Source organism: Bicyclus anynana, chromosome 27, assembly GCF_947172395.1.
Source record: "Bicyclus anynana chromosome 27, ilBicAnyn1.1, whole genome shotgun sequence".
NCBI classification, from domain to species: domain Eukaryota; kingdom Metazoa; phylum Arthropoda; class Insecta; order Lepidoptera; family Nymphalidae; genus Bicyclus; species Bicyclus anynana.
This window is the reverse complement of record NC_069109.1, coordinates 2,669,225-2,692,155: the sequence shown is the minus strand read 5'-3', so window position 1 is coordinate 2,692,155 and position 22,931 is coordinate 2,669,225. Positions and strand designations below refer to the sequence as shown.

Genomic DNA, 22,931 nt, shown 5'->3' with positions numbered 1-22,931 from the left:
CTGAGCCGCCTGCATCCAGCGAATCCCTGCGACTCGCTTGATGTCGTCAGTCCACCTGGTGGGGGGTCTACCAACACTGCGCTTACTAGTGCGGGGTCGCCATTCCAGCACTTTGGGACCCCAACGTCCATCGGCCCTTCACACTATGTGCGAAAAAAATGCACTATGTGTAAAAAAAAATAAAAGTATATGGAGATGATAATATAAATAACGATCTGGTTACATAATTTTCTTAATAAAAGTATGTTCCTTGAATAAAAATACATTTTTTTATCACTCTTCAGGGCAAAATCAAAATAAATCCGACCATCGGAATGAAGGGCATCTAACATTGCGTTTATTCATTTAGAACAGTTAGTAATATCATTATTTAACTGTGAGTTTCAGAATTTACCAACTAGCTCACTGAAATCCATTCGCCTGTGGTAACTGGCCAGGGTTTCTAACCGAACGTCCAAATACCATTCACAACAGCTAGGTTTCTCTGAACAAACCACTATACTACTAGAGCCATAATCGTATCTGGACAGCTTGCAATGACTGGGGATGGCAGCAGCCAAGGCTCTGGTAAACTGCAATAATGTCTCGCGGAGCAGACCACGCGTCACACAAACAAAAGTCCATTTATATGAATTTCAAAATTATTAAGTAGCACAACAAAATCCCTTCGCCTGTGGTAACTCACCAGGGTTTCAAACCGAACGTCCAAATACCATTTACCACAGCTTGTTTTCTTCGAACAAACCACTCACCATTAGAACCATAATCGTATCTGGGCAGCTTGCAATGCCTGGGCATGGCAGCGGCCAAGGCTCTTGTGAACTGCGCTAGGGTCCCGTGGAGTAAGCCGCGTGCCACACCCAGCAGCTCGGAGACCACCACCGCGACCCCCTGATAGCCCAGGAGGCGGACCAGTGCGTGCAAATGCTGAGGACCCACGAAGCCTGAAATGAAGGAAATTTAATATAGATCATGCTATTTTAAGTAAAATAAAGAGGTTTTTTTTTCCGGCGTCGCTATTTCAGCACCTGGACACCCCACAGTCTATCGGGTCTTGACTATGTGGTCTGTCCATTGCCACTTCAGTTTCGCGACTCGCTGAGCTATGTCAGTGACTTTGGTTCGTCTGCGAATCTCCTCATATCTGATCCAATCACGCAGAGAAACTTCAAGCACAGTTGGCTCAATCGGCCTTTGAGTGACTTTAAGCCTACTTATGAAAACAGTCAGCATACTAAAAATTATTTAACACCCAAATAATAATAACAAAGCCTTTATTCAGAGTTCGCCTGATTGTCTTTGCAGAAGCTTTGGGTTGCGCAGGTTGGGACGAGCCACTTCAGGAAAGACTAGAAGAGGAGTGGACTCCCATAGGACAAAGGCCTCCTTCAAGCTTTTCCACAATTCTCGATCCCTTTGCAGATTTTATCTCTGTTTCAGCCTTCCTCTCCTCCTCTGCATATGACTTGTATACCATTGCATGACAGTTTTTCTCCCTTTTTTGCATTTGATTGTGTGGCCTGCCCACTTCCATTTAATTTTTTTGACGGCGACAGCTACTTTTATGCCTATCATGCTTCAGTTAATGGAGTTTTGGTATTGTTACCACCCAAATAGGCTGACAATAGTTATGACGTTAGTGATTCTTACCGTTATATTGCGCATACTGTGCGGAGTAAGCCAGACTGAGCTGCTTGGAGCCCCACAGCATCGCGTGCCCATACTGCTGCGGCTTCTCGCGCTGCACTTGCGCGGCGAACTGGATACGACGACACTTCACAAACCTGACACACAATTATTGATCTCCCAGTCATTTATTAAAGCTTTTTTTTAATTTTTAACAATGTTGATATAAAAATAAAGTACAAAACACTATTAAAAATTTATAAAAAAATAAAATAACCCTCCCACTGCGGAACATGAATGCCCAAGCAACCGATGGTCAGGGCTCCAAAGTGAGGAACCTCCTCACAATACGCGCCGTCTCAAGAATCACTGCCTTCTGTATCCGACTCTTGATCCAACAGTTAATTTATTTATTTATTTATTTAAATAAATAAATAAATAAATAAATTAAGCGGCTCCCTGCAACTCGCTTGATGTCCTCAGACCACCTAATGGGGTAACTTACCTAGCGTTTTTAGGTGTGGGGTTGCCATTCCAGCTTTTGGGACCCCAATGTTCATCCAGTCCATGAGCTTTAAGGAGGCTTGAAGGTATTGATTGATACTAAGTAATTCTGGCTTTAAGATATTAATTAGTTAATCATATCAACCATACAAGAAGCCTATGTGCTTCTTGTATGGACTTCCAAACACCAGTCTCGAGCTGCCAGCATCCAGCGGCTCCCTGCATCCCACTTGATGTTCTCAGACCACCTAACTTACCTAACTTTTTTCGGTGCTGGGTCCAGCTCCTTAGGATATTAACGTCCATTCGCCTAGGGTCTGGTCCTGGCTTTAAGGTATTGATAACTCACCGATCAGTGGCAGCGTTATAGCAGTAATTGGGCAGAAAGTCGTAGTTGAGCTCCCAGAACACGTGCAGGGTTATGCGGCCGTACGGAGCGAGCACGCCGTGGTCGGACTCGCGCAAGATGGCGTCGAACTCGTCCAGTGTGAGGTACCGGCTGAGCAGCTTGTGGCACAGACGGTTCACTGCTATGAGACCTTCCAACTCCTGGAAATTACATGGATAACATCAGCTATTTGGCATATTTGACATAATGTTCCTTAAACTACCTATACGATGTACGGTGTACTGTACGAGGTTGTGTAGATACCGAAAGGGAAATTTTCATCCTACCCCTAACAAGTTAGCCTGCTTTCATCTTAGATTGCATCATCACTTACCGTCAGGTGATATTATAGTCAAGGGCTAACTTGTAAAAAATAAATGCAAATGAAATGCGTATGTTGAGATGGAGAGATGGATTTGTGGTGTGACAGGAATGGATAAAATAAGATCGCGTGGCAGAGACAAAAACTCCGAGAAGAGTCCCGGACTTGTAACTAAAGGACGTAGGGTAAAGGAATTCCCTGACAATCGATTAACACTCCCCTTCTCCGCTCCTGTTGTTCTCCTGCCTAGACAAATTTAGTAAGATTCTACTAGAGCAGCTAAAGCTTGTACATCAATTAAAAGAAATGTATTGTAAGACAAGGTCGTTTTAGGGAGATGGTCTAAGCCAGGGCTTCTCAAAGTGGGGTCCGCCATTCGACAGCAGGGGGTTCGCGACAAGCACACCCATCACATTAATATTGCGAAGACATTTTGTTTTGGTACTTTATATGTGTTACCTTTTATTCAAATAAAAACCTTACTTTCTTCAATAGTCCAATTTCTTTTTTTCTTTGGGGGGAGGGGGAGGGGTTTTTCCCCATTAGTTAGTAAAGGGTTCGCTGTCACTTGGAAATGTTAACAGGGGTTAAAGGGGTAAAAAGTTTAGTCTTGGTATAAGCCATTAGATAATAATTATAGTCTCACCACAACACCAGTAATATCACCAGCTTCGAACTTGGCCACGGCCGCGTCCAGGGCACGATGCATATCCGCGTTGATTCTTTGCGCAACCTGACACAATAAATATAATATCCATCAAATCTAATTATCATAATTATCATTATATCACATTCTTGCTTGCGTTTCTATAAATAAAATATATTTTTTTAATTACAGTATTAACTTTACATTAAATAATTAAAATAAACTAAACCTTACCTATAAATAAAATATAAAAACAACATTCAAAGCCTTTATTTACATTAATTCTTAATACTTTATATTTTAATAAAAAGTTCAATATTTTGCTGTTATGTCAATAATAATTATGTCGAATATTTTAAATGTGACAATGTCATGAAAAAAAGTAAAATACCAAAAAGAAATATCACTAAAGAGGTTTTCTTTTTACATCTATATAAAGAGGTTCCACACTCTGGAGCCCTGACCACCAGTTGCTTGGGCACTCAGATGTCCCGCAGCGGGAGGGTTAATTTTTTTTCCAATAACCATAAGTCTCAGTAAAAATTCGTTGATTTCAATTAGGCTTAGTTTTTTTTACATTTAAACGTCAGATAATGTTGTGATATAAAAGTGACAATTAAAGTCAAACACTTGACAAATCAACCAAGTTACAAGTATAAATGTATATCGATAAGTCGGACACTTGGTTCTTTCATTACTGATTCGATCATTGGTTGAGTTTGTTGTGGGCTCTTCTATTTTAAGTTTTTGACTATAATTACTACCATTAAATTAAATTATGACAACTTGACGTTTCAAAAATGCTTGTAAATTAAGCCTAATTGAAATAAATTAATTTTGATCAGGCAAAGAAATTGTATAATCAATACAAATCAAAACTCACCAAGGCACACAAATCAACATGGCGTCCAAGCAAAGCCACGTGTCTCTGCCTGAGAAGCGACGCGTACCGACCCGCACCGCACCCAGTGCTGGCGCCGCGCGCGGCACATTCAGCGCGGTAGCGTTTATCCAACAACATACTGTAATGTAAAAAAAGATAAACTGGTTTGTTCAACAAAAATAGTTTGTGGTAAACGCCTTCCAGGATTCAGCGAGGAGACCCTGGTCAGTGATCAAATGCAAAATTACATTAATAAACTCTCGATATAATTATAAATATATATGAGGTTTCTTAAACAAATTTTGAATGTAGTGAATGTGATTTATAATTTAGTTTGAAAACCTTGGTCAATTACCAGATACGCGAAATAATACAAATACTGACAAAAATATTTTGAATATACGGTTACTTAAAGAAAAATTAACCCCATCTCGGAGAGCACGTTAAGCTGCAGCAGTTCTGGTCATTATCATAAATTGCTGTGATTTAATGTTGGTGAAATCTGATAAGCTTCTTTTTAAGTCCACAAACATTGGATTGGATGGCCTGGCAATGTAGCCAAGTTACACACGAACAAGCGTTTGTAGAAAGCTCAGACCAATTATTGTATAGGACCTGCCTCGCTAGACATTACTTTTCTGTCAAAGTATATGATCAACGATCTAATGCGATTATATAAACTGTACCTATAGAATCGATTTTTAATAGTTGTAATCGTGTTCGTCGGTTAAAGAGCTCCGTAAAATACCTTTTTGTGCAATTGAGTTGTGTAAAAAACGGGCAAAAACCGTACTTTAGTATAAAATATATACCAAATCTAAGCTCGTCTTCAGAATATGACAGACAATTTTGTTCGTGACTATGAGTGCGATACAGGTCCTTCTATAATTAGTCTGAGGTAGAAAGAGATGTATTTGGACCGTTTAAATAGGCTAATAGTGATGTTGAAGATATACCTCGCAGCCAACTGCTTGTAATGCGCGTAAACCAGTTCGGACAACTTGTAGACGAACTGGTCGAAGCACAAGTTGACCTCAGCCTCCACCTCGTCGTAGAGGAACTGCTTCTTGAACACTGTCAAGGCGTACTGCGCCGAATCGTTGTACAAATCCAAGGGATATAGCACGTATCTGGAAACAAATTTTGGATAGAAGCAGGCGTTACTTTGCGGAAGTTCATCATGATTATATTATAATGATTTATTTATTTTGTTATCATCCGCGAAAAGTCGACGAATCCATGCGACGACGTCACCCAGGTCCGACAAAATACTCTCTACGTACTCTTCACCCCGAAACCGGAGCATTTGTTATTATTAACTATCTATACTAATATTATAAATGAGAAAGTGAGTCTGTCTGTATTTCTGTCGGTTACCTTTTACGGCTGAAGCGATCAAGATGAATTTTGGTACAATAATAAATGGAACTTAAAGCAAAACATAGGGTACTTTTGGCCCTAAAATGAAAAAAGAAGGGGATGCAATAGAGGTTGATAGTTTGTATGAAAAGTCCTTCATTTTTAGAGTTACAGTTTTAAAAATTTGTTTATAAATCATAATATATATAAAAAATACGAAATATGTGATTCAAGAATGTCACTGACATACATAGCTCAGCCAGTCGCGAAGCTGAAGTGGTAATGGGCAGTCCACATAGTTCGAAACGCCGATGGACGTCGGGGTCCCAAGGTGCTGGAATGGCGACCCCGCACTAGAAAGCGCAGTTGGTCGACCCCCCACTAGGTGGATCGAGGACATCAAACTGGTTGCAGGAAGTAATTTTGGTGAATCATTCTTCGCCTGTAGGTAATGCAGGCTTGCCTGCAGTACCATGTCTAACCCTTTTTCATTATAATATTAGTTTAGATGATTTAATGGATGCCGATGGACGTTGGGGTCCCAAAGTGCTGGAATAGCGACCCCGCACTAGTAGGCACAGTTTTGGTCGACCCCCCACCAGGTGGACTGAGGGTATCTGGCAGGGAGCCGCATGATGTTGGCGGCTCCCTTCCATTGTGTTTGTAAGTCCATGCATGAGGTCTAAGTCCAGCAGTGAACCTCCTTCGGATGATAATGATGATGATGATGATGATTATGATGATGATGATGATGACGATGATGAACTTACTCCATCATGGCCGGCTCCTTGCTCTTCAGGATGTGGTCGGTGAGGATCCACGGCATGGACATCTCTATGGGGAACTGGATGCGCTTCTCCATGGTGATGAGGTCGTTGCACTCTTCGTTGTGCTGATGACGCACTGTGCATTTCTGGATAAAAGAACAATTTTGAGGTAAAAACTTATTTAGGCGTCTTGGGCAATTTTTTGGTTGTCTAATTACTGGATTAATAAAAATATAGAATATACAGGAAAGTTTTTTTGAGTCCGCAAATTTTCATGTTTTGCTAACATTAACTAACTATGAATAGTGACTAAAGAACTAAATTTATATACACGTATTTTTCCTTTTTTCCATTAACTAATAAAACATCAAAGTTACAGTTTACTGGTGATATTTACTTTTAAAATGATTTCTAGTGGCACATATTTATTTTTACACATTAATTTTCAATGGTAAAAGAATTTTTCATATCGCTCGCATAATTTTTGAGTTGAATCAGAAAGATTTATGAGATTTTACGATTTACGATTTTATGAGACATATTGACCTCTTACAATAAAAGGACACACAATCAATTGTTAGCCAATTTTGCTTTGGCAGTTTTATAATTATTGGTAATGTAAATTATACCTAAAGCCCATTAAATATAGTCCAATATTCAATAAAATCTCAAATTCAGAGCAAATTCAACCTTAAGGATTGACTTTAAGGTTGAATTTGCAAATCAAACTACTTGAATTGAGTGCCAAGAAGTTGTGTTTGGCACTCATTGAGTGGGGACGTTTTTTGGTCGCTGATTGTGCATCCATCCATGGACATTTTGTAACTTATTATTTTGTAATTGTGACATTGTATTAATTTAGTTTTATTTTTTCGTTCAAATGTATTTAATTATTTAAGATAATTCATACACCAGTTATGGTAAAATGTATAAAGGCTCAATTCTATAATATGTACCATCATGTTAAACCTACATTTTCATGAATAAAATATCATTCATTCATTCATTCATTCATCATTCATTCATTCCACTTTTTAATAGGAGATCGATGATTTTTGGGTATAAAAATATTTAAAATACTTGGAACATTTTTACTCACGTTGACTTTCCTGCCCATGGTCATCTCCAGGTAGAACTCTCTGTACCACAGCTGGGACAGGTCACAGCATTTCGCCAGAGAATCTGTACACAAATATCATCACTATCCTCAGACTAATTACACAAGTTACTTCCTCGTTAAACGTTACTTTTTCTAAAAAAAATAATACATAGAATGAATTTAACATTCAAAGTTAGCGCGCATTTACAAAGACAGTTGACAACAATCAATCAGTGAAACACCCATTTCTAATGCTAGCCACAAACGGTCAATTATTCTGACATTCCTGTAGCACCCACGACTATTGATCGTGTGTACTGCGTACATGACTAGTATAGTATGACGCGTGGGTGCTGCCGTTTGCTTTTCAGAAACGTGAGAATAATTGACCGTCAATGGCGTCCTTGAGGCTCATGAAATCATCTTATTTTCCCTGATAGCCAACATTATTTTATCTAAAATTTTAATCGAGTTATCTAGGAAAAAATACAAAAGAGTGGGCCCAATTTCCACTCTTTTCTAACAAAAAGAAAGAACAATTCCGTATCTTTACGTAAGGATAATCATTATTTTGTTCATGGGGCTATAAAATCAGTGAAGATTTCTCACCAGCCAAGTTCAGAAGGTAGGCCCAGTAGAAGCTCTGCCGGTGGAAGGCCTCAATCTGCTGCAAGGCCGCCGCCTCCAGGTCCTTCCTGAGGGTCCGGCGTCCTCCCGACTTGTCGGAGATGAGGGCTTCCAGCTGCGTGCGTACCATGTACAGCTGGGTTGATGAGGGACCTGGAAAATTGAGCCTTCTACGTATTTATGTATTTATTTTTATAAATAAGTGTAGGAAATAGTACTCTGATATGACGTCACTTCATCTCGTGATGGCTCGTGCCGACGCTAGGTAGCGCGACTCGTTTCCGTAAATAGTAGGGAGTTAGAGAGGGGTAGCAAACGGTTGGCGGGAACGACTTGCGATATACTCGTAAGGCGCTCGTCGTACGGTCGGCTTCAGTATGCTCGTGGCGTTCGAGCCGTGGGTTACTTGGGATAGGCGAGAAGAGTGACTTGAGTGGAAAAGAGGAGTGTTGGTTAACTATCAAAGACGTCTTTAACCTTACACACAACGTTCACAAGTGCGTGACTTCACTCAAGGTCATTCTCTGCCATTCTAGGATCTTATTTTGGGTACAGTATTGTGTATCATGACCTTTGTTCGACATTGGTTTTCTTATTTTTGTAATCCATTTCAGAGTCTACTAAAAATAAATAAAAATATTATTTTTTTTATTCTTTACAAGTTCTCATTCTGAGAGGAGACTCGAGCTCAGCAGTGAGCCGAATATGGGTTGATAAAGACGACCTTTCGCATTTATATTTATACTAAAACTATAAAGCTGCAGACTCTGATTGTTTGTTTGAATGCGCCAATCTCAGGAACTTCTGGTCCGATTTGAAAAATTCTTTCAGTGTTAGATAGCCCATTTATCGAGGAAGGCTATAGGCTATATATTATCCCCGTATCCCTGCGGGAACGGTAACCACGCGTCTACTAGTATCAGGACAGATACTGACCGACGTTTCTCCTCGGCACCTTGATGGTGAAGCTGGCCTCGGCGTCCTTCTTCCCGCGCAGCGCCGGGTCCTGCTGCGGCTCGCAGCCGCGCGCCCAGTCGCCGCACGTCTCGCGCACGGACACTATTATACTGAAATTTATATATATTGTGGCATATATTTATTTAGAAATTATTCCACAAAAATCACTGATGGCGTGAACAAGCTCTAAAATTGAAATGGCGATGGGCAGGTCATACATCGAGGATCAAAGACCATAAAAGTCACAAACTGGAAAGGTCCATCTGGAAAAAAGAAGCGTCGGCAGACCGACAAAAAGGTGGGCTGATGACGTCATCATCAAAGCAGAGGGAGAATGAATGTCTCTCGCCAAAGATTTCTTCTTCTTCTTCCAGTAAACTCTTACTGGAAGAAGAAAGAGGCTTTCACCCGAACGGGATCCACATCACTAGAAGATAACTAAACATACTAACATTAGAATAATATACAGATTATAGATATAATAATAATTTATTGCCTATGATCTCTGTTCTACAAGGTTTCAAATCTACCCACAATACTACACCTGCGTATCACGTCATTCTTATTCTCGGCTCAGCAAAGCGTGACACTTTCGCGTGCGTACACCCGGCGTTCATAGATTTATAACACGATATCATTCCAAAAAGGTTTCCTATCTACCTTCAAATACAAGGTTTCCAATCTACCATGTCTACCCTCAATACTGCACCTGCGTATTATCTCCTTACTGTTACACAAGGTTTCCAATCTACCCTCAATATTGCACCTGCATATTACTATATCTACCCTCAATACTGCACCTGCGTATGAGGTCCTTCTTGTTCTTGATGGCCTTCCGCAGCGGCTCGCGCATCGCCAGCTGCACGAAGTCCTGCAGCTCGGCGTATGCTATATGCTCTCTACATACTATATCTACCCCCAATGCTGCACCTGCGTATGAGGTCCTTCTTGTTCTTGATGGCCTTCCGCAGCGGCTCGCGCATCGCCAGCTGCACGAAGTCCTGCAGCTCGGCGTACACGGAGCGGCGCGCCGCGTCCGCGAACACCGTCTCCATGCGCGCCATGAGCACTTGCAGCCCCTTGATCATGGCGATCACTTCGATCATGGCGAACTTCTCCTCCCGCGTGTAGTTGTAGCGCGTCGCCTGTATGGAACGTTTGTTTGATTACTAGCTGACGCCGCGTGGTTCCCGTTCCCGTTGGAATATATACCCTATAGCTTTCCTCGATAAATGGGCTATCTAAGACTGAAAGAATTTTTCAAATCGGACCAGTAGTTAATGAGATTAGCGCGTTCAATTAAACAACAAACTCTTCAGCTTTATTATATTAGTATAGATGATGATACTACTGTCTCCGATTACGGAGGGCGTGGGTTTGAATCCTGTCCGGGGCATGCACCTCCAACTTTCAGTTGTGTGCATTTTAAGAAATTAAATATCACGTGTCTCAAACGGTGAAGGACTGCGTACCAGATAATTTTCTGAATCCTCTGCGTAGTGTGCAGTCTGCCAATCCGCTTTGGGCCAGCGTGGACAATGGACTATTGGCCTGACACCTCACATCATTTTGTGGTAGAGGAAACACATTAAGCAGGTTCCAGGACTTGTGACCTTGGGTGTAGATTTAAGGGATCCCTTTAGAACGCATCAACGCTAACCCCTGCCCGACATGTTCTCCATGCCAACACAAAACATTATTGCACAAACTCACTAACGAGACTGGCAGCGTGACGGTGTCTACGCTGCCTAACAAACAACTGAGCTCAAATCATCAAATATCCTCTTATTTACACCAACACTGATACCTCCCCTCTACATTAACATAATTAATGAATGTTAATACCACCTGTAATCGAGGAACTTGTTCGCGCAAAGCTAACGCTTCCTATCTCACTCCTATACACCAACGCATCCTATAAGTACCTCTCTGTCCCGCATGAATTCCCGTTACTCCTTCATACCGCTGGAAACTTAACCAAAATTAATTAGTCGCACGTAACCTATATATCGCTACATACGTATTGCGCACGCGCCGCGACCATTTGGTAATTCGCATATAAGTTACCAAAAATCTCTAAAACTTGGCTGTGATTGTGAAAAGTGAAGATACGCAGCAGTTTCCAGTAAGTCTCCATCACCCCTCTTTCCTAACTAAGCCAAACGCGAACACTTGTAACAATAGGTTATTTGCCTTGTGTGAACACTCACCCTTTCGTACTCCTCAGCGTCAGGAGGACAGTACGCGTTGGTGGCGTGGTCCGTGGGATGCAGCAGCTTCCAGGAGCAGAGCTCCGTCAGCACGGAACACCAGGAGGAGAGCAGCTGGAGCCCTCGGAGGCACAGCTCCGTCACCGCTTTGTTCTCTGCATCGGAGCCTGCTTCCTTGAAGGTTGTGGTCACCTGTGGAGTTTATCCAACTTAGTAAAGTTTGCAGTTTACCTCATCCTAATTAGCCAACCTATATTGGGCTCACTGTTGAGTACGAGTCTCCTCTCAGAATGAGAGGGGTTAGGCATATAATCCACCACGCTGGTCCAATGCGGTGTGGCAGACTTCACGCACGTTGAGAATTAAGAAGATTCCTCACGATGTTTTTCCTTCACCGTTTGATACACGTGCTATTTATATAATTTCTTATGCACATAACTGAAATGTCAATAGTAAAGACAATATTGTCAAAATAATTGACTATCTCTACCCTCCATAATAAGGATGCCCATCCATCAAAGCGGAGCGAGGCAGCGGAGCGGAGAAACGGACTAATACGGAGCGGAGTTGCGTACTGTGTCTATCCACCGGAGAAGAGCGAGATTGCGGAGCGGAGTGAGAAATTAATTGCGAATCCGAGTTGCAGACGTGATTCCCCGCTCCACTTACCGGTTTTATATGATTTTTTAAACTAGCTCGCAAGTCCCTGTCCACTTAAGAGAAGCGGAGATTTTGTGCAGTTAATATAACTCCGTTTCTCGGCTCCGCTTCAGTGGACAGGGACTTGCGAGCTAGTTTAAAAATGTATATAAAAACGGTAAGCGGAGCGGGGAGACGGAGCGAATCACGTCTGCAACTGCGAATCAGTCAGTCCACCGAAGAATCGCGCGAATTCAAAATTCGCGTGCTCTACGCCAGACTCTCTTCTTTGAGAGAGTTTCTTCATCGCAAGTAACAGTCAAAGTAACGTCATAAATCAAAAGTGACGGTCTTAATCACTGAAAAATAAAGTCTATTTTACTACTTACTGCTTTTACTGTTACTTTAGCTTTACATAAAGAAACTGGCTGTCAGTCTCTCTCTAGTAACTCTTATCAACTCACTTCGTTGCTATATCTGGCCAACTCGGATATGTAGTTCTGATGTTCTTCTCTTATCTGTGGCAGGTGGACCATCAGATCAGCTTGCGGTGACAGCGGGTTCGGGCTTGATGATAGCGGCCACCTGACAAACCAAGCATCTTGTTACGGAGAACCCTATTACTAAAGACATAGGGTCCATCGCTTGCCATGTTTCAAGAAAGATCTGGAAGCGTTCTGAGTGGGTATAAATACGCGACGGAGCCGACGATCGGGGCAGTTAACTTCGAAACGGAGTGAAGCGAACATAAAGTGATACGAGCGATACAATCAATCAAATCGTTTATTTGCACAAAACATGTAAAAGGATGACAAAAATAATAAAATAGTATATGTTTTATATATGTATTTTAGTATATGTTTTTTATTTGTATGTATTTTATGTATTTTAGTATATGTTTTGCGCCTTGATGGGGCGTGCAAATTTTACAAAAATAATACTTAGCTATATTACTGAGAAACTGTATCATAATATTACAATAATTAGAACATTTAACATTTTGTAGAAACCACGTAGTAGGATCATTACGGAGAACCCTATTACTAGAGACATAGGGTCCATAATCTGAGTAGGCATATATACGCAACGGAGCCGACGATTGGGGCAGTTAACTTCGAAACGGAGTAAAGTGAACATCAAATGATACGAGCGATACAAGTAAACTATAGTGAACTCGGCTTCGATTTAGGACAACGAATTGCCTACGTTTGGAAGTGTGTATTGGTACTTGGATTAAGGAGGATCATTTACTTAGTCGAGGGTACTCATTTACTTAGTCGAGGGTACTACAACATTGATGAGTTCCTTAATGATAAAGATGCTTGGAGGCCATTGGATCAGCTTCCACCTTCACACAGGAAGTAAAACTATAAGAAATGTAAACAGTAATTGTTATCAATTGTAAATTATAATACTGTATGACTTTTTCAAAAGAGCAACTGTTGAGTTTCTTGCCGGTATCTTCTCAGCAGAACCTGCCTTCCGAACCGGTGGTAGAATCTTTACAAATAGTCAACTGACGTGTCAAAAGTGCTTGTAAACTGAGCCTACTTGAAATAAATGATTTTTGATTTGATTTGATTTTTGGAGAGGATTAAAGTCTTATACGAGTCACCAGGTGTTTAATTCCAAATCCTGAAACCCTAGTTCGTAACAATAGGGATGATGACAGTTTTTTAAATTGTATATAAATTAAGAGTATACTAATAGTAAAGCAATTTTGTAAAAGTAACAGGGTATCTGCGATCATTACTTTCGGAGCTACAGGGATTTAAAGGGTCAGATTTGCGGCGCTGCCGCGGATCCCTGAAAAACGCCCCATACAAAATGGCTCAAAAAAATGACGTCATAGGCAATGTAATGATCGTTAGATTTGTATGCGCGTTCAAACAAAATTACTAATATCTTTGTTATTTGTGCGTTTATCTTTATAGTTCATATATTAAAAAATGTCACATTTAATGTAAGGAAGCTAAAACTGTATGAATTTTCATCTAATTATGATAAAAAAAATTTAGTAGTTTTTGAAATTTTATAATCTCATTTATTTTGCAAACATCCAGTCAATCTTTGCTTTTTATGTATAAATTAGTTAACATTGACCCTATTTACCCGAATGTATCATAAAAATCAATATATTCAAACCTAGTCATCATCCCCATTATTACCCTTACAAAAATAACATGACTTACTTGCTAGGGTCATAGTGTTTGGATCTCTTGATATAGTTGAACGGGGCTATTTGCATGTCCCCAAATAGAGGTACCACTTCGAGGTTCTGTAAACAATTTTAATAATAACTTTGAATAGGAAGGATTTAAGTCACGTGACTATATTTTTTCGTGTTAATGACTAGCCGACGCCCGCAACTTCGTCCGCGTGAAACTCGATGTAAACTTCAACTACCCCTACCCTACCCCTAGCCCTACCCTACTCCTACCTACCCCTACCCTACTTTTCTGGTTGGTTGTTTACACCTTGTGTCCGAAAAACCTAAATATCTTACGGAACCATATTTTTTCCCCAAATAAAATTTAGCCTATGTTACTTGTGGATAATGTAGCTTTCGAATGGTGAAACAATTTTTAAAATCGGTCCAGTAGTTTTTGAGCCTATTCATTACAAACAAACAAACAAAGTTTTTCTCTTTATAATATTAGTATAGACAGCAAATCCGTTCATTTGATATCCATATCACGGGGGTGGATTTCAAACAGCCAGTCCGCCATGTTTGTTCTTCGTTTACGCTGCGGCTACTGAACCGATTTGGCTGAAATTTGGAATGGAAATAGATTTCACTCTGGATCAACACATAGGCTACTTTTCATTCCGGATAATTCATGGTTCCCACAGGATTTGTGAAAAACTGAATTTCACGCAGAGGAATTCTGGTAATAAATACATGTTTGTGTATATTTTTTTATTTACCTTAAAAATCCTGTCAATACGATCCAAGCGCAGCTTCTTTTTCTGGTCGAGTCTGTTGATGTTGCATATCTCGGAGTCCATCAGGAAAAGGCCAAAGCCCATCACCTGTACAAAATATCACATTTTGTCTATATAGTAGTCTAATTGCATGCCCACTGTTGGGCACAAGTCTCCTCTCAGGATGAGGCTAGGCTAATAGTCCACCACGCTGGCCCAATGCGGATTGGCAGACTTCACACACGCAGAGAATTAAGAAAATTCTCTGGTATGCAGATTTCCTCATGATGTTTTCCTTCACCGTTTGAGACACGTGATATTTAATTTCTTAAAATGCACACAACTGAAAAGTTGGAGGTGCACGCCCCGGACCGGATTCGAACCCACACCCTCCGTATCGAAGGCAGAGGTCATATCCACCGGGCTATCACACCTTTGTGCAATAGTCTGAGTAAAATCAACCTTCACCCATTTGTTTATTGGATGTGACGGGTCTTAAGACAAAGGACAATAGGCAAAGTATGAACATGAAACATTATAAACAGGCAAGTTGGTTGGTGACACTCCCATGATATGCGGGCGACAGGGGGAAAGACTGCGCGGGTGTGAAATTGTGCGTGCGGGAAGTGACGTGCATCAGTCGTGGGTTCTGCATTCATCGTTACATGCCCCCGGCCCGCGCGGCACATAAGGAGTGTTAATCGGGGTTGGTAATATACGCCATAGTTAGTGAAAGTGATAGTTAGCCCGCGTATCTGACGTAGCAATGGGTGGATTACATAGTTGGAAGAGCCGATGGACGTTGGGGTCCCAAGGTGCTGGAATGGCAACCCCCCAATAGGTGGAGTGACGACATCAAGCGAGTCGCAAACATTCGCTGGATGCAGGCGGCTCAGTATCGTGATGTTTGGAAGTGCCTACAAAAGGCCTATGTCCTGCATTGGACGAACATCGGCTGATATGATAATAATGATAGTGAATAGGCCAGCAAGAGGTATTTTTTTATTCTTTACAAATTAACCCTTGACTACAATCTCACCTGATGGTAAGTGCTGATACAATCTAAGATGAAAACGGGCTAACTTGTTAGGAGGATAAAAATCCATATCCACGGTTTCTACACGACATCGTACCGGAACGCTTAATCGCTTTGCGATACATCTTTGTCGGTAGGGTGGTAACTAGCCACAGCCTTCCACCAGACCTGGATCAATTAAGAAAACCTCAATCTGCCCAGCTGGGAATCGAACCCAGGACCTTCGTCTACCCACGAGTAGACTTACCTTGACGAGCATGTGCTTCTCCGACGGAGTAAGGTACATCTTCGTTTCAAACATATGAACGCATATGTTCACCACATCTGCTAACAACTCTTCGTAGCCTGTAAAACACAATAATATAATATCTATAGCATAGCATAGCATAGTCATCATCATTGACATCCTATTCGGCTCACTGTTGAGTTCGAGTCTCCACGAGTTAGGCCACCATGCTGGCCCAATGCGTGTTGGCAGACTTTACACACATCGAGAATTGAAGAAGATTCTCAGGTATGCAGGTTTTCTCATAAGGTTCTCAGCAGGTTTTTCCTTCAAACCGCCAAATCCTAGAGAGCGCCAAATGATAGTCCTAGTCAACGGTACTGATTTCCAATTGTTCACCCCAGAGTATAATCAAGATCATCGCGTTCCATTCTTACTTTACACTCATAATTTGGTATAGGTATCGGCATATTATTAGGAGCAAACAGGAGAGGCGCCATAATTGGATCTCGCTCCATTTTAAAATTTACTTCGGGCCGGCGCTGTTACATACACACAACTGAAAGGTTGGGGGTGCATGGACAATCGAATCTACGCCCTCCGAATCCAAAGCAGAGGTCATATCCACTGGGCTACTACTAATAATAGGGGTTACTAAACCACGAGAGCATTTTATAGTAGACACAAGTATAAGACTTGCGTCTAACCTACCATCCTATAGGAAATAGTAGTTTAATTTCAACATAAAATTGAAAATTTTGCAACCCCCTCAAGGTTATGAAATTATTAATTACACTCAGGAAGTCATCAATATTCTCTTTCAGTGCGCTTTAATTTGAGACCCCACTCGATAATATTTGCAGACATTCGGTTGTTCTTCCCCACTATCACCCCCCACAACTTTTAAACGGCTCAACCGATTTTCATCAAACATGTCTAAGAACACTCGCATTTAAGTCACACACAAGTCAACATGGAAAGATTCTGGGACTCTTGCCGGCTCTGACTGTCAGACTGCACCTTGAGGAACTAAGCAATACTGGTAGAAAAGAAAATATATATCATGTCTTACCGTTAATCTTCTCCAGGGCATCCTTAACAGTGTCCCGGATCTTGTTCTGAGTGGCCAGGAACATGGACAGATTCTGAGACTCTTGCAGGCTCTGACTGTCCGACATCACTTTGAGGAACTGGGCCGCACTGGAGGAAAAGAAAAAAGAAATTCACTTATTTCTATTAAAAGTACTTGTACTTTTCAATTATCTGACAAAATGTCAGGTTTTGTTTAAATTGGCTTTACAGCTCTGAGTTCTGGTCCATATGAGCCCCGATTTTAACCTCTTTCCTGTTTGACATAAGGAACATACGGATTTTATCTGGTGCAACCCACCTACATACTGTTACGGAGAACCCTATTATTAGAAACATAAGGTTCATAATCGAGTTGTTTACCATCTTGTTATTGTTTTTTGTCGAATTTCGTGGAATAAACACGCATGTAGGCATCTCCAGAATGTTCTAGAATAGTTCTCACGGGTATATAAGCGACGGACCCGACGCTCGAGGCAGTTTAACTTCGGTACGAAGTGGAGTAACATCAAGTGATGGTCGAGACTCCAGCTGGTCCAACCAATCGCTCGGAATAATACTGACCGTCTGTACGTAGAGTAATCATTCTTCACAGAGCTCTTCATATTCTTCAGTTCGTCCAACACAGCGAACATGTTGACGAACTTGCCCAAAGTCAGAAGGTACGCTTCTGAGACGAAGTCGCGACGCTTCTCAGCGTGACAGAGACGGCGCACTTCGCCGCAGAAGCGCTCGATCGCTTTACGCTGCGAAATAAATTTTTAAAAAAGTTTGTATCAACAAATGCAACTGAGCTGAGTTTAGCAGACAGTTTTTCTTTATGAGGACCCCACTGAAGTTTACAATCCAAGGTCACACGGAAAACTATGGAATTCTATATTTTTAGTATGCAATAATGATCTTTACACTAGTTGGTTACAAGTCCAGGGCACTGCTCAGAGATTTTATCTCTGCGACAGTGCACCCAGCACCCGGTGACTCCATGGAGTGCTAAGATGTTCTGACATCAACATATTTTTCAATTCTTATAATGTCTTTAAAAAAAAACTCACTGATCACCTATCGGTGAGTTCTTCCCCATAATAATTAAGTTAAGTTATACCTGCTTTTTTTTCCTTGTGTGATATTTGACTGTTTACATGTTTTTTTTTAGTGAATGTTGTGTGCACTTGTCATAGATGCACGTATAAGTCAATGTGAGCTAGTTATATATTATTTGTGTATGTCTCCATATGTAGATTGTAATTGTAAATAAATAAGATGTTCGCATTTTACAAGGCCCCACCGCAGCTTTGGTTGCAACAGAGTTAGGGTCATTACTGGTATACGTGTTGGATGCCAATGTTGGATGTTGACTGTAGGGGTTGATTGGTAATCCACAATATCAGCATATTCGATTAACCTTGCGGGGTGAGAAATAAGAGTCCTTTTACATTCACTGTAATTCACTTTATTGTATACTAGCGGACTCCCGCGACTTCATCCGCGTAAAACTCGATGTAAACTTTCAACTGCCCCAATCCTACCCCTTCCTACCTCTACTCGACCCCTGCCCTACCCCTACTTTACCCCAACCCTACCCCTACCCGTACGCAAAATAAGTAACTTTTCTGGTTGATTTTTTTAGACCTTGTGTCCAAAAAACCCAAATATCCTACGGAACCCTATTTTTTTCCTAAATAAAATTTTGCCTATGTTACTTGTGGATAATGTAGCTTTCGAATGGTGAAAGAATTTTTAAAATCGGTCCAGTAGTTTTTGAGCCTATTCATTACAAACAAACAAACAAACAAACATACAAACAAAGTTTTCCTCTTTATAATATTAGTATAGATGTCTTATGCGCACGCCGGTATGGTAAGGAATGACTCATAGAATTCCCGTAAACTCGCATTACATGTCGGTTAAACTAAGTCAGCCCCTACATATGTGTTATGCAATGGGTGCACTATAGCTGATGTCAAGGGCTGATGCTGACGATGAGGATATACCTGGAAGTACATAAACTGCAGCAGCTTGTCCACCTCGGGCGCCAGCACCTGCACGGTGCGCTCGTAGATGTGCACGCGGTCGGGCTGCTCGTTGGAGCGCGGCTGTGGTATGGCCCTGCTGCAGCAACGCCAGGTGTACAGCATTACTGCATGGGCATTGCCTTCCTCCAGCAGCTCGTTCTGTAACAATACGTTAATGTGTTGTGGGTGCTTTTATAATAAAGTGGTCATCTGAACACTGGTTTGGTCACACTTGATGGCAGTGGTGGGATTTAAATTCATTATTAGTGTCATCATCATCATCATTAGCAACCCATTTCTGGCTCACTGTTGGCAAGAGTCTCCTCTCAGTATGAGAGGAGTTAGGCCAACAGTCCACTATGCTGGCCCAATGTGGATTGGCAGACTTCACAACATAGAAAATTAAGAAAACTCTCAGGTATCAGGTTTCCTCACGTTATTTTTCTTCACAGTTCGGCTCAGTTTCTCGGCTGGGCCGCATTCCGGAAACTTCGCGATATCTTTTTCCTTTTGTTCGCAATCCTTCAGTGCCAGACAAAAATCTTCAAACAGTGTAATGCCAGTGATGACCTATGGATCCAAGACTTGGTCGCTAACCTTGGACCTCATAAGAAGGTTCAGAGTCACACAGCGAACAATGGAGCGAGCTATGCTAGGTGTACCTTTGAGTGATTGAATCAGGAATGAGGAAAACCACAGACAAACCAAATTCACTGACATAGCTCAATGTGTCGCAAAGCTGAAATGCCAATGGGTGGGGCACATCATTCAAAGAGCCAGTGGCCATTGGGGACCAAAGGTGCTGGAATAGAGACACTGCACTAAAAACCTATGTCCTGCAGTGGACGTCCATCTGCTGATATGATGATGAAGATGATGATAGATACATATAACTGAAATGAAATGGATCATCCTCTTTATGATGTGAACACATAATTTACCAAGTTGGCATGAACTGTGGCCTCTTCAATGTACTTGGCAATGCCCGTGACGAAGCCATTTCTGTCTTCAAAGTTGGTGTCGAAGTTGGCCTGGTACAAGATAGAGCAGGGAGCTGCCTCGATGCATGGCTGTTCATCTGTGGAAAATATTCATATTTTAATGACTCTTACTATACTTTTTATAATAAACTAGCGGACACCTGCACCATAGTCACCGCACATCGTCGTGGAATTCAGTTATTTAAAAATCCTGCAGGAACCATGAATTTTTTCAGGATGAAAGTAGCCTATGAGTTATAGCCATGAGCCAAATTCTTCCACTTCAGTAGCCCCCGCACATAGGAGGAACAAACATACACACTTACGCACACACAAACACATACACAAGCACACACAGACAAACTTACACACTTTCGCCTTTATTATATTAGTGTGATGGATTTTTCATAGTGAACGCAGGAGCTAACATACAAATTAATCATTGCATTGCAAGACCAGGTAGGTAGGTTATGTGATTGACAACCAACAAACTCATATGTAGGGTTTAGATTCTTCATTTCATATGCATGGCTAGGGTATTATTTATTTATACAGGGGATATCTGACGAGACCATAACCTATACCAGAATATAAGCCTAACAATACTCAGCTTTCATCTATCTATCTAGCTATCAGCTAAGTGATAGCTGATCTTCTCCTCACCACAACCTGGACATGGGTAGGGTATAGATCTCTCTCTCTCGAAGTCTGTGTTTCCTATTTCTTAGAACCTTTTGGGTATAAGGCAAGCACATTCCACTTTAAGCAACATATTCATAGACAAGATATTCCTCTGTGTCTAAGCTAAAGCAGACCCTCCAGTTTTACCTATGTAATTTCCATTACTGTGGGAATTAAGCATTGAAATATAGCCTGTGATACTCACAAATAATGTGGCTCCCTACCAAAATGCACAAATTTTCAAAATTGGTTCAATAAATCCAAAGATTCCTTCAACCACACAAACTTTACCTCTTTTTATTACGTATTTATAGTAGACTAGTGAACGGCCGCGACTCTGTTCGCGTGAAATTCTGTTTTTCACACATCCCGTAGGAACCATGACTATCTCTGGATAAAAAGTAGCTTATATATTGATCCAGAGTAAAATCTATCTTTTTGACGGCCTCTGTGGTGCTGTGGTATGCACGTGGATTAAATTGGTCCAGGTTTTGCTGGTGGAACACTTTGCCTGTGGCTAGTTACCACTCTACTGACAAAGACATACTGCCAAGTGATATAGCGTTCTGGCATGATGTTGTGTAGAAACCGGAAGAGGTGTGGATTTTCATCCTACTCCTAACTATACTACAGCCTTTCTTGATGAGTACTGTTTACCAACAAACAAATTAAAAATGAGGGTATAAATCACTAGTCATTTCACATCTAATAATAAACATAATTAACTTGTTCTTAAATTAATGAAAATAAATTTGATTAATAAGCTTAGAACAATTAGATATGATTAATATATTTTATATAACATTTATAAACAAACCATACATAATTTAAAATAAATAAGTTATGAAATGACTTGCGTTTTCTACCTTCATTTCTAATTTCTTTGTTGGTAAACAGTACTCATCAAGAAAGGCTGTAGTATAGTTAGCCCACTTCCATCTTAGATTGCATCATCACTTACCATCAGGTGAGATTGTAGTCAAGGACTAACTTGTAAAGAAGAATAAAAAAATGTCCATTTCAAATTTCAGCCAAATCTGTTTAATAGTTGGGGTGTAAGTAACTAACATACTTACACACATACAAACATATCACTGTGATGTGTTCTATCTTGTGTGCAGATCAAAGAGCCGACAGATTCCATGGATCTTAGTCATAAATCAGTGAGTAAAGAGTATCTCTGGGTAGATGTGTAATAGACAAAATAATGGTCGGAATAGACAGCTTATCGTACGAATAACCAGATCATATTAGTATGATTAATATAATATATAGGTTGAGCTGATTTCCACGCCAGGAAACGGTGATAAAAACTAATATCTACCTAATATAGAACAGTTTAACTGGCCGGATATGTAGCAACAACCCACCAAGTAATCGAAACGTATTACAGTTTTGCAACACTTACCTGGTAATGTTAACTCGTCCAGAACGTCTACGTTGCTCAGGGCATCCGAAAGGGACACTTTTTCACTCACAGACATGTTTATTTTTACAATTAAACGATGTAAATTTCGTAAGTAATAAATTCACACATAAACATCAATAATTGTACTTACAAAACTAAACACATGGATGATAAACTTATCAGCAAGGAATAGTAAACGTATATTAATTTAATGAATACATATTTGTACTGTAATTTGAAATAGTAATTATATTTTTAGTACAAAATTACAAATAACTCGCACCACTCACACAAACAATCTCACATATTATCTGTCAATGTCAAACGTGCTGTCTATTGTCTATGAATCACAGAACACAGATTACACACTACACTGTACACAGATCACTATATCCTGTAAGTACAGGGAGGTCGGGTCGTCGTCGTCATCAACCTACATTCGGGTCACTGCTGAGCTCGAGTCTCCTCTCAGAATGAGTGGGGTAAGGCCAATAGTCCACCACGCTGGCCCAATGCGGATTGGCAGACTTCACACACGCAGAGAATT

At 40.8% G+C, this 22,931-nt stretch overlaps 1 protein-coding gene across 1 annotated transcript in view; it reads right to left on the bottom strand.

Moving 5' to 3' along the window:
* The window catches only part of LOC112048125 (cytoplasmic FMR1-interacting protein), a 30,151-nt gene extending 7,450 nt beyond the window's left edge, over positions 1-22,701 (bottom strand). Inside the window, 21 exon segments of the mRNA XM_052890166.1 lie at positions 753-944; positions 1,651-1,784; positions 2,480-2,679; positions 3,487-3,573; positions 4,370-4,508; positions 5,326-5,499; positions 6,499-6,641; positions 7,595-7,677; positions 8,204-8,374; positions 9,158-9,288; positions 10,109-10,323; positions 11,389-11,580; positions 12,492-12,612; positions 14,220-14,305; positions 14,956-15,060; positions 16,236-16,333; positions 17,287-17,414; positions 17,868-18,049; positions 19,295-19,474; positions 20,257-20,393; positions 22,385-22,701. Coding sequence (XP_052746126.1) covers positions 753-944; positions 1,651-1,784; positions 2,480-2,679; positions 3,487-3,573; positions 4,370-4,508; positions 5,326-5,499; positions 6,499-6,641; positions 7,595-7,677; positions 8,204-8,374; positions 9,158-9,288; positions 10,109-10,323; positions 11,389-11,580; positions 12,492-12,612; positions 14,220-14,305; positions 14,956-15,060; positions 16,236-16,333; positions 17,287-17,414; positions 17,868-18,049; positions 19,295-19,474; positions 20,257-20,393; positions 22,385-22,460 — 2,974 coding nt within the window. The 5' untranslated portion in view covers positions 22,461-22,701.
* Between the last annotated feature and the right edge of the window lie 230 nt (positions 22,702-22,931).